The 15,088-nt window shown below is 37.4% G+C and overlaps 1 protein-coding gene across 5 annotated transcripts in view; it reads left to right on the top strand.

The window, feature by feature from the left end:
- cpeb4 (cytoplasmic polyadenylation element binding protein 4) overlaps positions 1-13,140 on the top strand; it is a 51,727-nt gene extending 38,587 nt beyond the window's left edge. For 2 of the 5 annotated variants that reach the window (XM_015373921.1, XM_015373919.1), the window contains 7 exons: positions 593-616; positions 2,299-2,469; positions 2,551-2,640; positions 2,876-2,994; positions 3,108-3,222; positions 5,162-5,343; positions 8,105-8,332. In XM_015373921.1, the coding sequence (XP_015229407.1) occupies positions 593-616; positions 2,299-2,469; positions 2,551-2,640; positions 2,876-2,994; positions 3,108-3,222; positions 5,162-5,343; positions 8,105-8,332 (929 nt within the window). Of the gene's footprint in view, positions 1-592; positions 617-2,298; positions 2,470-2,550; positions 2,641-2,875; positions 2,995-3,107; positions 3,223-5,161; positions 5,344-8,104 lie in introns of all 5 variants that reach the window. The other 3 variants (XM_015373922.1, XM_015373920.1, XM_015373918.1) reach the window with 2 other exon arrangements.
- Positions 13,141-15,088: the final 1,948 nt, after the last annotated feature.

Genomic DNA, 15,088 nt, shown 5'->3' with positions numbered 1-15,088 from the left:
ATATCAGCATATGAAAATATATTTGAGTATATTATTTTTCAAAGTGTCAAAAATGGATAACAAAACTGCTATTTTCAATAACTACTTATTTTTGTCTAGCTTTAACATCGGTATCGATATCGGTTATCGGCTACATGAGTTTTAAAATATCAGCATATCGGATATCGGCCAAAATCCCAATATCATGCATCCCTACCCTGAGAATATATTTCTGTCTGCATAGCCTTTTGAGATGTATTAATACATAAAAAAAACTTTGACTGATCTTTTTCCTGATATATTGTTTCAGTGTTCCATACATGGTGGAGAGTCTTATGTTCACATTTCCATATCGGTTAAATCCCAAACCAAAGCTATAAGCAGTGAAATGAACCACTTTGTCTCTGCTTAGATAAACTGATAACCGTCTGTCTGAGCAGCGCTGCACTTTGATTATAATTCCAAGCTGATTAATTGAAAGAAATGTAACCAGATGGACTAACTGTTGTGGACATTGTCATGAACCACCTAGCACTGTTATTAATTAGGTTTTTATGCCACATTTACAAACAGCCTCTCCTTTGATATATTTTTCCCTTCGTTCCACATGCAGCCAGGAATTATAGCAGGAGACGAGGTAAACATTTATATAATGTATTTTATTCTCTGTGCGTTGTTTTATTTCACATCTTTAAAATCTATTAACCAAGTTTATTTTTTTTCCTATTTAAAGAATAGTTTTATGTTTTATTTCACACTACCTGCATGTTGGTTTTGAACTTTTTTGTGTGTACCAAGTCATCTAAATGTAGTCCTGTTATGAACTTGTGAAACTGTCGTTTCCTCTCATTAGGCTTCAGTAGCTCACATATTTCCTCTCCTCACTTACAGTTTGCAACTTGCAGTCAGTGTTACATCTAGCAGTGAGTTAATGAGGCAGTGAGGCGCACAAAGCATCGTATGTCATTCACTCAGCTCTGCGGCAGGAGCGTGCACACGTCACACGTAGAAGTTCAGACTGGCCTCATTGCATAAACCTTTATAAACCAGTTCTGGGCAGTTCAGATGAGGAGGTGTAGTCTCCACATGTTCCACACTGAAAGTATTCAGACTTAATAGGACCACTGTGTTCATCTGATTAAACCTGCATGTTCACTGAATCCCCTTGCATGCTTCATGGGAAAATTATTCAAATTGAGAAATTTTATTATTAAAATTTTATTTTTAAACGTATTTCTTTACTTTTGGGGTTGATCAACTATTTCCATTACAGTCCTATCACAAAGTATTGATACCACTTTTATTTTACATTTTGAAACCACAAATCAGTTGAATTTCCTCCTCCCAATCCACCAGAAAAGCAGCCAAGAGGCCCCTGGTGACTCTGGAGGAGCTGCAGGGATCTACATGTTTTATGGAGGCTCTTGACAGAATAATTAAATGTTTTCATGCCTCAAATTATGCCTTTATGGGTGAGTTGTCAAAAAAAAAATAAAGCTGATGACAGAAGGCTATAAAAGTTTTGCTTACAGTTTCCCCATCAGTCATGTAGGTTGCCCTGCAAGCAATAGGAAAATTTGAAAGGACTCATAGGAAAAGAAATGAATATGTGGCAGTAAGTTACCTTTAAAGAAAAATGCACATGGTTTGCAGATAATATGCAGGGGAATCATTTATTAAAAGGGACAGCTGCCTGCTGGTCAGAACTGATAGAAAGATGCATGCAGCTAAAAATGAGCCAGTTCTGAAAGAAACCTTGTTAGAGAATATAGAAGACTGATGACGCTTAACCTATAAAGCTGATGAGGCATATAATATAATATATAATACACATTTTTTTCATTAGTTTCTCGTTATGTGAATGTTTAATTCACATAAAAGGCCAACTAACTAAGTGGAAGTTGGTGATTGTTACATTATAAAATGTAAAGAAACTGATGTGGTATGAATACTTCTGCACCTTCTACCTGCCTGCCTTAAACGCTGACATTTTCGGGTTGTTCGTTTTTTGTTTTTCATTTGTTTTTTTGTTTTTTTAATATCAGGTGGTTCTCTTGAGCTTTCCAAACGCTTTTGTTTCAGTTGTCATTAGTATAGGTCTTTGATCAAATCATTAAATGTAAGAAACATTTAAACATGATGTTGTATCAAAGGAAGAAGAGAGAACTATCCTCTCCTCAGTTTTCACTCTTTGATGCACCACTGAAGAGTAAAAAATATCTGATGAAAACATCATCTCCATCACAACTTAGCTCATCTTTACCCCTTTCTGCTCATGTTGGGAAGTCGATTCACTCTGACCGCTTTCTTTTCTCACAGGCCACTCCTCTCTGTTTCCAATGGAGGATAATTTCCCCGACGACGAGCGGGCTGATCAGGGCCTGGCGGGCCTCGGCTCCCCCCACTGCTTCCCGCATCAGAACGGAGAGCGCGTGGAACGCTACTCGCGGAAGGTCTTTGTTGGCGGACTGCCACCGGACATAGACGAAGGTACAAACATTACAATTAAAACCTAAAATCCGAGGGGCCTTTTGTAAATACTTAAACTGATCCTTTTCATTCCTGTTCCAGATGAGATAACTGCCAGTTTCCGGCGTTTCGGACACCTGTTTGTGGACTGGCCTCACAAAGCAGAGAGCAAGTCCTATTTTCCACCTAAAGGTATTGTAAGATTTGCTTCATCCACATAGCTGTAAATTTAGGTGCTCATCTGAATTTATTTCGATCACATTTGCAAAGTTTCTACCTGTCAGGCTGGCTGCCTCATGGTGTAGAACACAGGGATGAATTTGGAGATCCGATACACAGTCGATGCAAGATGCCTGCTAATTTCCACCTTCTGTGTCGGTACTATGTGGACCGCTGTGTTTGAATGACCTGTCTCTGTTTGGTGCAGGATATGCCTTCCTGCTGTTCCAGGATGAAAGCTCGGTGCAGGCTTTGATTGACGCCTGCATCGAGGAGGATGGCAAACTGTACCTGTGTGTTTCCAGCCCCACCATTAAAGATAAGCCGGTTCGTTTAAAGTGATGCACGTTTCCTTTTTATTCTTCTAGCTTTAATGACTTTGGTAGCTGCTTTATTGAAATTCCAACACTTTCTTTTTGTGTGTTTAATGCATGCATCAGGTCCAGATCCGCCCGTGGAACCTGAACGACAGCGATTTCGTGATGGACGGATCTCAGCCCCTCGACCCGAGAAAAACCATCTTTGTGGGAGGAGTTCCTCGTCCGCTCCGTGCAGGTATCCTTCGGCTTATTGTTTTTCTTGAAGTTACATTGAAAACAAGTGAATATTTATAATGCAAACATTTGAAGGTACGCACTGTGCATACGGGCCGAATTTCAAGCATCCATGACCCATATTTTGAGTCCTTTATGAAAGGTCCCTAAAATGTTTCTCATGTTTGGTCCTCATCTCTCTCTCTCTTAATAATACATTCCATCTTGTACCTTTTCTGTTTCGTTCCTGTTTATTTTTTACTCCTCTCTGCAGTGTGATCAGGCCTGCTTGGTACTAAAGCACCTGACGGTATTAAAATGAGCTCTTTGCTGCCTGCTGAGCCGTTTAGTGTATTAAAATGTTTTTTCTATTCTGGTAGCAGTGGTATTTGTACTATTAGTTCCCGACTGCACTGCTGATTGTTGAGCTGTAAACCTTCATTTGGTTGCTCTAGTAGTAGATGAGGTCATCCACAGTAAATATTATGCAAGCCCCTGTAATATAAGGATTTAAGCGGAAAAAAAAACAGAAGAAAAACAGCAGATTATTATCAGAGATGAAGCCTAGAATCTTATGGCAACTCAGGAGGAGCAGCAGACATCTTCAGCTCTGGATGAAAAAATCAGTTGACCAGACAGCTGTTGGTTGTGCATCCAACAAATTTAGAGGTTATTAAACATGGGAAATAAAGTGATTGTTAAAAGAAAGGAATCAAATTTCCCGTTTTGCATGAGACAACCTAAGGCGATCCCTTCAAAGATGGGGATTAAAACGAAATCTTTGTTTATTTGTGTGTGTGTCCCCACAGCTATTGACACATCAACTTTATAATAAAAAAGGATAAACCACCTTTTTTGCAAATATGTTTTCTATTTTTGCCTTTTCTTTTGGTCACGTTTATTAGGAAATGGTGTTATTTTGTTAGTGTTTTCTTGTCAATGTAAAACTGTCCACCATCTTTGAAAGGTGGCTCAAGATGCCAGTGTGCACAGTCTGTTTATCTAATAAAGAAGCTGTCGCATGAAACATAATTTTAGTGCCACATCATGGTGCAACAAATGGTAGTGTGCAAGCCTATCCTGTTTATCAGGAAACTACAACTGCTCATCATGAAACACGGTGTTGCAACATCATTTCTACAGCAGGGACTGGGAAGCTGTTCAGCACATTCTCCTGGATGAGTGTTTAAAACAGTGGACAGCCACTTGCATTGGGTCATTAATACAGCAATCTATCATACTGAGCATGCATGCAGTGACCATAGAGAGGAAAAACCTCCAGTAGAACCATGCTTCATTTAAATGGCTTTCTGCCCACATTGATTAGAGGGTGGAGAAGACAGCTTGCACACAGAACAAACACATATGCACAAATCAAGAGGTACGTTAGATGTTAAAGAAAATTAAAGAAAGATGAAGCTAAATGCATGCAGTCCTAGAAGAAACATTCTTGCTAAAGAATTGAGAATGGAGAAGGATAACAAACTTAAAAATATAGCCAGCGCTATAACTAGAGTGTTAGAATGGCCCAAAGTCCAGACCTAAACGTTGATGTTAGCTCTACTTCAAATACGAATCATCTGAAGCCATAGAAATTGTTAAAAAAAACACACACAAAAAAAACAGAGACAGAAGTTGGTCCTTGTGTAAAGCTGATATGGAGGCTGAAGACAAATGCACACCACATTAGGATTTTCATTGATAAAAAAGTATTATAATCCATCTATGCAAGTGGTCAGAGCTTTGCTTTGCTTTGTTGTTAAGAGATCCTGTTAAAGTCAATATAATATATTTATGCTGATGGTTTTAATATGATGGGAGGTATAAAAAAGTTCAAAGAGTGTGAATACTAGACTGTAAAGTTAGAATTGTGTCAGTCGTGCCCAATTGACCATTTTTTACTCCGCGTCTCCTTTTAGTTAACCTTTGACAACAACTATGCTTTTGTTTTTTTCCCTCAGTGGAACTGGCCATGATCATGGACCGCCTGTACGGCGGCGTTTGCTACGCAGGCATCGACACAGACCCAGAGCTGAAGTACCCCAAGGGAGCGGGGCGGGTCGCCTTCTCTAATCAGCAGAGCTACATTGCTGCTATCAGTGCTCGCTTTGTACAGCTGCAGCACGGAGAAATCGATAAACGGGTGAGTGGGAAGAAAAGGGAGCCTCTATGTTCTCCCTCTCCTTCTTAGAGCCCCTTTCTGTAGTCATCTTAACGCCACAGTCTTACTTCCTGTTCCTTTATCTCAAACCAAACTGCCTTTCTCTTCTTCATGAACAAAGAATGTTATTTCTTACCTAAAATAAATTAGCTTGTTGGAAGCAAGACTAATTCCTTTTTCTTATTTCACCTCCTTCAATGATGATTATTTTTTTATTTCCTAGTTAAAGAGTAGAGTGCAGATGGAGGATGGGTCACAGTTATAGCTCCTCGCTAAAAACATTTGGAATTGAAGATTCGGTTTTCTTTTTATTTTTTTTCCCCTGACTCTTACCAGGTCCCATCTTTTGTGTTTTAATTGAAGAGCTTTGTATTTGTTTTTTTCAAGCCGAAGGATCTGCGCTGATCCAAGCTGTAGATTTGCTACAACTGTGAGTCACAAAATTGTGTGTGGGAGCAGTAAATAGGATTTTTACATCTGGAACAAAGGTGCTGAAATTTCCCCTCCCACTCTGCTGGAGCTCCATAAACACTTTATTTTTTTTTTTTACTACTACAGGTGACATTTCTGAGTGTTAGCTGAGAAACAATAGTACCAGCATCACTTCTTTTTTCTACCGTCATTTAAAAAAAAAAACCCTCTGATCTCTGCTTCCTCTCAGTGTCACTTTCCACTTCTAGTCAGGTGGTTCTTTCATTGTTTCTGGCTGGTTAGTCGTGGATTCACACCAATATCTGCTGGACCGGCTCACATTTTACATAACCCCTTAATTATGCTTTTTTTCCACATTTGCAGAGAGAATAAGTCAAGATCCTTTTAAAATCAAGCAGACTGAGCTACTCCTGAACAGTAGATTTTCGTTATACTGAGCAGTTTTGTAATATCTACCTACCAGCATAATGCCAACTCGGTGACCAGTTCAACACACAATCTGCTCTCGAAAAAAAAAAGAGAAATAAGCAGAAAACTGTCATAAAATAAAACACTTTTTCATATCATTACAAAACTGTAAAATCAGCTATAAAAGCAATATTGAGTTAAACTAATATTTAAACAAATGTTTACACTACCGTATTATTAAATATTAGTTAGGTCATAGTTCAGAACTAGTGTTGCGAGAAACAGATATCCGGTTATGAAATAAAAAAAAAAGAAAAAAAACATGGCAGCCTTGTATGGCAGGTACTTGATGACCTTTAGGGATGACCTCTGGCTCACATTATTACCTTCATACTTCTGCTGTCAGCAACTGTTTTTAGCTGAATCAATAGGAGTAGGAAATATATTTATTCTGTTATCAAAGTATCCGATTAATGGTATCATGTACCTTTTCTGAGGTTTACCTATTTTGATTTTAGATTTATTATTTAAGACTTGATGTATCATAAAGTAAATAATTGCAGTGGTCATATTAGAGGGGCTCCGTCACAGAATATTCCTACAGTATAAGAAAACCCCTCAAAAACTGAACACCGAGTTTTCACATTTATAATGTTTAGTATTTTTAAGCCTGAAAAGAATGTTTTGCGCCATTAGCTTGGCAGCTTCTGCAGCTTTACTTTGTGCTTCAGGGAACATCAAGGCTATTTGTATCTTATCCCTCTTTTCTTCTGTTTCTTTACCTCGACTTAATGTTCCTAACTTGTTGGTTGCATTGCTTCCTTTATTGCAAAAGGGTGACATAAAAGTCAAATATTATAAAAGAAACATTTCAGTAGGCAAGTAAAATGATCTACCAATGTTTTTTAGGGGATACAATCTCATTCCATTGACAGATAATTTTATTGACCTGTTCAAATGGAGGGTAGATACACCAATAAGGAATTTTTACTTATTTTTAAAAACCTTTTTGCGCTGTTGTTTACTCATTTTATGCATATGCAATCTTCCTGTCACATGGTCTTATAGCAAATACACAAAAAGCTGAAGTTTACTGCTAGGAATAAACTTCCTGCAAAAAAGGTCAACCAAAAAAAAACCACAAAATCTGATGAATAACTTCTCAAAAGAAGAGAAATGATCTGTCAATTGATTAAAATTATTTTACTTGACAAAATTTATTGAATTAAGATTTTAAATTTGGATGCTTAATATAAAAAATTATCTCTGAAGAAAAGATAAATGAGTATTTTATTATTTGTTCCTTTGTTCATTCTAGGGCTGGGTGATTAATTGTTAATATCAATGAATATAATTATTCATTTATGAAGATTTGATTTTTTAAATTTTTTTCAGATTTTTATTTTTCCGCAAATGTAATTTGTAATTTTTTTCTTAGATGTGAAATCATAACTGATAAGCTGACGATGTAACACAACCACCTGCAAACATTTAGTTTGTTATATTCTCTTTGTTTGTTGTGAAACATTGTTTTAACAGCATCTCACAGCGTGCATTTCTTTGCCCTTTAAATGGGGATGTTTGAAATACGGATAGTTGCTAAAAGTAATGTCTGTTTTTATTCGATTCAATTAAATCGATTTATTGGATTTTATACGGGGAAAAAAATGGAGATTATATTTTGAAGCCATATTGCCCAGCTCTAGTTTGTTCCTTCTTTCCTGGTCTCTGCTAAATTCAGGCTCCGTATTTAAAGCTTTATTGCTCTAGAAAAGAAGAAAAAATAAATAAATTAAGTAGGTATGACTAAGAAGTATGAAATGTTGAAATAAAAAAATGTCTGAATCTGAATCACCTCAGCTTTTCCTGAAGCAAAATATCTAATCTTTACCTTGACTTCCAGGTGGAAGTGAAGCCATATGTGCTCGACGACCAGCTGTGCGATGAGTGCCAGGGGACCCGCTGCGGCGGCAAGTTCGCCCCGTTCTTCTGCGCCAACGTCACCTGCCTGCAGTACTACTGCGAGTACTGCTGGGCGGCCATCCACTCCCGCGCCGGCCGCGAGTTCCACAAGCCTCTGGTGAAGGAGGGAGGCGACCGACCGCGCCACATCTCCTTCCGCTGGAACTGAGCGACGGAGAGGGAGAGGCGACAGAGGAGCCGGGGAAGGAGAGGTAGTGCAGGAGGAGTCGCAAATCATTGTACAAATAAATGCACTTTTCTGTTGCTGGTTCCTTTTTTGCTCTAATTTCACCTAACAGCATTTTGTTTTTTTGGGTTTTATTTAAAGTTAATATATATCGATATTTTGAAGATAGAAGAGAAAAACTGGAGTAGTATCCAAATATGTCCATCTAGTAGAAAAAAAAATGTAACATAATTTTATTTTTCTTCTTTTTGAAATATTTTTATTAGTTCTCAAAAACACACATATATATAAATATATATTAATATAGGAAAGTTTTGATGTGTGATATGGTACTCTGCTATTCAATTGGCATATTTTTCTAAAAAGAATATTTCCTTTTGATACAAGAGGCCCTTAAAAACACCTTTGATTTGACATCCAGCTGTCTTATATTGTAGCAGAGCTGTGGCCTTTTTTTTCCTTTTGTACAAAGTCTTCACAGCAAATGCTGCTGAAAAAGTGCGTCATTGGCTATTTATTTCGGAGACGTGGGATTTAGTTTGCTATTGCTGCAAATGGCTCCAGAGCAAAATGTGATTAACAAAGGTGTTGCTGAAGAAGAGTGCACTTATTTTCTGTTTTAAAGAGTGAAGACATCTTATATGAGACCCTTTTGTAGTTAACCAAAGCTGAATCCTAATTACCTTTGAAGAACTGAAAGGGCCTACTACAGGAAGAAATTGAGTCTTTTTTTTTTCTCCTGTTTGTAAAACAAAAAACAAAAATCCTTCTTATATGTTCCAAGACCATACAGACATTTTGACGTTACTTGGATAAAGAAAAAAAAACAAACAAACAAATTCAAGCAACACAGATTTGGGTTTCGATCTCCATTTTTTCACATGCAAAAACCAATACCTCAAACTCAGCTGCTAATGTGCCGAATACATTAAGAAGATAAATAACAGCAAGTAAGCGAGAAAAGGAAAAACAATACCACTCACTGGTGTTAAGCTTCCCTTTGTGAGAATCAGAGGGAAGTGATGCAACAGATAGAGAGCGACCTAACAGGCACAGTTTTATACGCGCTTGCTACATCACCTCCTTATTTTTGTAATCAAACCCAGGGTTGTGCTGTGGGGGGGAGGGGTAAAGTATCGTACAGTGTACAGTTTAGTGTGGGAATGTGTGGCTAAGGGGTGATGTGGGGCGAAAAGATGCAGACAGCCTTGCTTCCCTCATGTCTGCTTGTGGGCTCTAGAAAAGACCAGCAGCTAACAGGGAGCAGAGGCTGGATCACAAAACCTGAGAGTTTGGATTCAGATTATTCGGGACGTGAGGTGAAGGTACAACGCCGTTTAGAAGTATTTCCTCGCTCTTTATCCTTTTCACATTTTGGCAACTCGCATGTTATTAAAGCCCACAGTCTCTTGATGGTGTTTCTGTTTCTTTTGCCCGTTTAATCCGCAAAGCGAGGCTCCATCTCTGGGCTTCAGTTTGATTCAGGTCTGTACTTTGACTGGGCCTTGATCTAAACTAATTCCACTGCAGAGTTGGCTAGTTAGCACGATGCTACGCTAGAAACTCTCTACCAATCTACATCCCCACAACATGATCCTTCCTCCACCATGTTTAACCCTGTGGAGATAAGTTGCATTGGACTCTGTAGCGTTAGCAACTTAGAAAGGGATTCATTTCTTTCTACTTGAATTTCTATACTACTTCAGGTCTCCCTATCATATAAAATCCTAAAGTAAACAGAAATGTGAAAAGGTTTAATGGGCTGCGAGTGCATTTGCTAGGCGTCTCCTCTTCCGCGCTGTCCAAGCAGTATCCTGATTGGCTGCCTCCAAACAGGAAGCCCCTGTCTCTGCTGGTTCCCATTAAAAACCCATTTGTGCAATTCTCCTGAGTCTTTTAACGACAGAAGTGCTCCTTTTGTATCCAGGAGTGAAAGCGGCGCTCCGCGAAAGCATGCAGTGCGAGTTGATCCGCTTCGCACATCGTCGGCACGCGTTCGATTCATGGAGGGAACGACCCCTCCATCCTTTGTGTTGTTTTTTTTGTTTGTTTTTGCTGCCAAGTGAGTCCAACTCAGCATCCAGTGTTTTAGAAGCATAAATGAAGATAGTCTCTTGCATGTTTTTTTTTTTTTTTCTTCATTTTTACAAACTAAAGTTTATTTATCTACATATATGCTCATCAATGCATCACTCCGACCCAGTTTTTGGTTCACTGTCAAGCCCTGGTGGACTTCAACAAACCAAAGATTGGCCTTTGAACACGATGCAGACGGTGCAGATATATATTCAACAGTAAACATTATAAGTGGAAAATCCAACAGGGCTTTGCAGATGAAGACCCCGGCTCAAAGGGGCGGTGGCCCTGTCAGGCACGTGTCGTTCTTTTGTTGTTTTTTTTATCTCAAACACTTCTGCAAGTTTAAAATGCACATTCCCACAGTGAAGGTGAAAAGTAATCCTCATATCTTTTCTTTGGTGTCACCGTGGCGACCTTCTAGCCGAGCATTTAAATGTCAGGGAGTTTAGTACCGAAACTTGATTTATTAACACACACTAGTGAGAATCCTCATATCTTCGGGGCGGAGGGAGGGGGTGTAGTTTTGCGCCCCGAGCGTCAGTTTTTTCGGGTGAGCATTTTAGAAGTAAAAAAAAAAAACACTTTGTGAAGAATTTGCTGTTTAAATGAGAAGAAAAAAAAAAGATTATTTTATACATGGCCTGCTGATTTTTTGGTACAGTGTTTTCTAGCTAAATTATTTTGTCATGCACATATAAACATTTATTATGCACTACTTTTCTAAATATTTCTTTTTTTTTTCTTCCTTTTTTTGTCTTTTTTTTCCAAACAGTCATTTTAGGCACATTTTTCACAAATATGGGGAAACTCCTTTTTGCAATACCTCAATTTTTCACATTGTGAAAGGTAGCTTTTGTACTTTTGTTACTGAGAGATCTGCGTATACGGAGATGTTTCGTTTTACGAAAAAAAAAGGACAAAAAAAGTTGACTGCTTTCAATATATATTATTATTTTCAATTATGCTTTTTATACATTTCCGTGCTGAGGAGTCTTTACAACTTTACGAGTGCGCAGTTGTGTTGATGCGACTTCAGATCTGCAGAGGATAGACCAAAGCGGAACACTCTCGGTCTTTGTTTTTTTTTTTTTTTTTGGTTTTGTTTTGGTCGTACACTAGTTGTCGATTTGGTCAATAAAAGCATGGCAGGAAGAGAAAAAGGACAAAAAAAAAAGTTGTAATTTGGATTCGATGTAAATGTCTCCGACCTTGGCTGTGTTAGTTTGGGGGGAAATGGTAACTTCTGTCTTGGTTTCCTCTCCATAGATGGAGCGTAACATAAAGAGGAGAATGCAAAATCTGGTTCATGCTTCATGCTGAATCTCGTACCACAAGAATGGATGTTTGGTGTTTTAGATATTTTAATATTTGAAAAAAAAATCTATATACATATTCATATATAAATATATATATATATTCTTGAACTTGCCAACTAGCACCTATTGTAATCCTTAGCATGCATGACGAAAAAAAAAAAAAGACAAATACATGAATTAGATATTACAATTAACTGTTGTGGTGTGCACCAAATGTTTCTCAACTTATTACGTTAAGGACACCTCAGCTCACCCCCTCCCCTCGTGTCGATTCCCTCCGTTTCCCCTTATCCGCAGACCTCTGCAGGGATGCACACGACAGAGAGAGAAATATCTTTAATCCGATGCGGCAGTGCAGGACTTTGAGCATCTGTGTGGAAAAAAAAAAAACGAAACAAACAAAAACGATAAAAAAAAAAAAACGTAAACGAAAAGAAACACTGTTTTTGAAAAGACTTGAGAACTCATCCCCGCCGTGCGTCGCGGTGAGCTAACATAGACCTATCTGGAGGAAAGGGGAGCTTAAAGACTTGAATGTGGTAAATTGTTGCAAGTTAACTTCAAGTTGTTATGTGCAATACTTCTTTTAAACCTTTTTCCAGAGAAAGACTCTTTGCAATGTAATTCTTTAATGCCATTTTTGATTGCAGACATTTAATTAAAGAAGATGTTAATATGTTTTTCACAGTCATTTTCTACTGTTATTGTAATCCTTTTCATGCTGGTGTTTGTAAAAAAGAAAAAGAAATCAAACTATTTGTACTAATATAAATAATTGAAGTTATTTTTAAAACATTTAAAAGGTTTTTGTGCTCATTTTGCTTATTTTCTGGTTTATTTTAAGCTACTGTGATTGATTGCATTGTAATTATTAGGTCAATGTTTATTGGTATATTTTTAATTGGAATGTATAATTGATTTTTATAATTTTGATCAGATTTTTGTTATATTTTTGAGGTGAAGCTTTTAATATGTTAAAGTGTCTAGTTTTTACTAATTGCTATATTGTGCTCCACAATATATGGTTCACATTTTCTGAAGGAAAATAAATATTTAAATATTTGTCTGTTAATGATGTTACTTAATGGCAAGATTTCAATAGTTTTTAACTGTGTATGGGAAGGTTGTTGTATTTATTAATAGCATTTTTTTACTTAAGATATCACCTTAATTTTTATTGTCATTTCACTTTATAAGTTCCTATTTTTGTATTTTCCTTTCTAATTAAGTTATGTAATACAAATATGTCCATATTTCTAGCAGTTGGTCTGTAGAAGTGCTAGTGAAACGAAAAAGAAAAATCTGTTATTTAATTGTTTGCAGCCAACTATTTATAACAGTATGCATAATTTTTAAATATTTGTAATGTGAAATGTTGAATGAAATAAATCTTAACTGTGATGAACGTTTGTGTTGTGGTCTGATTATTTATGCTACGTTTTAGGAGTTTAGATTCTGCCTTTTTACTGTAACCAAGTAGTGTTTGTCTCGTTAAGATTTAATTTAGGAAACAGTAATGGTTTCATTTATTTTTACATATTTATTAATATTTAAACAACAAAAATCAAGTGTAAAAGCCAGTAATGCCTCTCCATACTGTTATCTCCTAAGATAGAAAGCTGTATCTGGGTTTGGGGAAAGGGGTGGGAGTGGAGGGTCCTGGTTGGTTACCAGGGTTTTCCAATTTTGTGGGGCCTAAAGAGCTCTGCCGTTCCCTAAGGGGAGATTGACATGAAGAAAAGAGAATCCAGAAAAGTAAACACAACCATTTCTCCAACATTAAGCCTACGCCTGAGGCCATCTGTGGAGACACAGTCCCTCCAGTTCTTCATAGAAGTAGCAAATACTCATTCTGTTCACATCTGCATCCCTTTGAGAGTTAAACATCTGCGTTAACATGGATCAAACAATTGGGATCCTGCAGCTAAACGATGATTATTTCTGTCAACAGACCTGCTGATTTACCAGAATTTCCCCATTCAATTTTTCTATTCTATTCCATCTCAAAGAAGCAAATTCATTTCTCCCACTAATGGGTTCTATGCAAAGCTCCACTACTTTCTGAACTTCAGCAGCTCCTTTGTTTCCAGTCTTTCATCACTGTACAAGCTGATTAATCCAGGTGTGTCTGGCTGGTTACTGAGGTCCTTTTCTTTCCAGCCCTGTTCTGACGTCTACCTGCTCTCTGCTAAGTAGAATTTTCTCGCATCTCTTCAACTGTTCTTTCCATCAGGGTTCCTATTTTCCCTCCTCTCTCATTCAATCTTCTTTTCATCAGTCTTCCTATCTTCTTCCCTTCTTCTATCAATCTTACACTATTCTAAAACTGAGCTATGTAATATAGTCAAAAACCTTCTAAAAACATTCAAATGTACAACATGAAAATGGGGCTGCTCAGTGCTGCCCTGCAGCAAGAAGGTTTCTGGTTCGATTCCCAGGGTTTTTCTGCAGATTGCATGTTCTCCCTGAGGACTTTATGATAGATATTCCAGTTTATATCATTCCCTTTCAGTTCTGGTTTTATCATAACATGCGTTCTCCTATTGGAAAGAAAAAAAAAAAGCCAGCTCCACTTTTTATGTTTCTGTCAGCCTCTCACAGATTGTTTTTTTTTCCATGATGGTACTTCATATATTTCTATCCATCTTCCCATTAATTCCGGTCAACGTTTTCCCGAATAAAGAAATGCATTCCCACAGCATGATGCAGCTTCAACCATGTTTCATCATAGGAGTGGTGTCATATATTTTAAAACCTACGTAAACTTATCTTAAGTTATATTGGCTGCTTCTCTTTCTTATCAATTGTTCCATTCCTGTCTGTTTGGTTGTATTTCTAATCATACTCTATGGGATGTAAAACTGTGATAATGTCCTTTATGCTTAACTTCACCCCTAATCTTTCAGCTGTGTTTCTTGGTTATTATGATGCTGTTTATTCAAGAAATCCTTTGAAGCCTGCGCGGGTCAGATTTATTTATTTATTTATCCTGGGGATACATTAGAAATAGAGAGAATATCACTTGAATGTATTTACTGTAGGGGTTTCAATGGTAAAATGCATGCCATACTTTTCAGAATTCAAGCTGTAATACAAAAAAAAGCTGAAAACTTTTCTACTATTTGACCCACTTTGTGTGGGTCTATCTCATATGATCCCATTAAAATAAAGCAAAGTGTGTGGAGGTTATATGTCAAAATCTGCAGGAAGTCCAAAGGGGGAATTAATAACTTAAAACAATCTAATCAACAGATGATCCGCTGTCACTCTTTTAATCAGAAAAATCTGCAATACTTTAAAACGATCGCCAGATGGCGACTTAGAACAAAAAATAGAGCTGTAA

The sequence above is a fragment of the Cyprinodon variegatus genome, unplaced genomic scaffold, assembly GCF_000732505.1.
Source record: "Cyprinodon variegatus isolate N-32 unplaced genomic scaffold, C_variegatus-1.0 Scaffold94, whole genome shotgun sequence".
In the NCBI taxonomy this organism is placed as follows: domain Eukaryota; kingdom Metazoa; phylum Chordata; class Actinopteri; order Cyprinodontiformes; family Cyprinodontidae; genus Cyprinodon; species Cyprinodon variegatus.
Note: the sequence above shows the minus strand (reverse complement) of the source record. Positions and strands in the feature narration are given on the sequence as shown.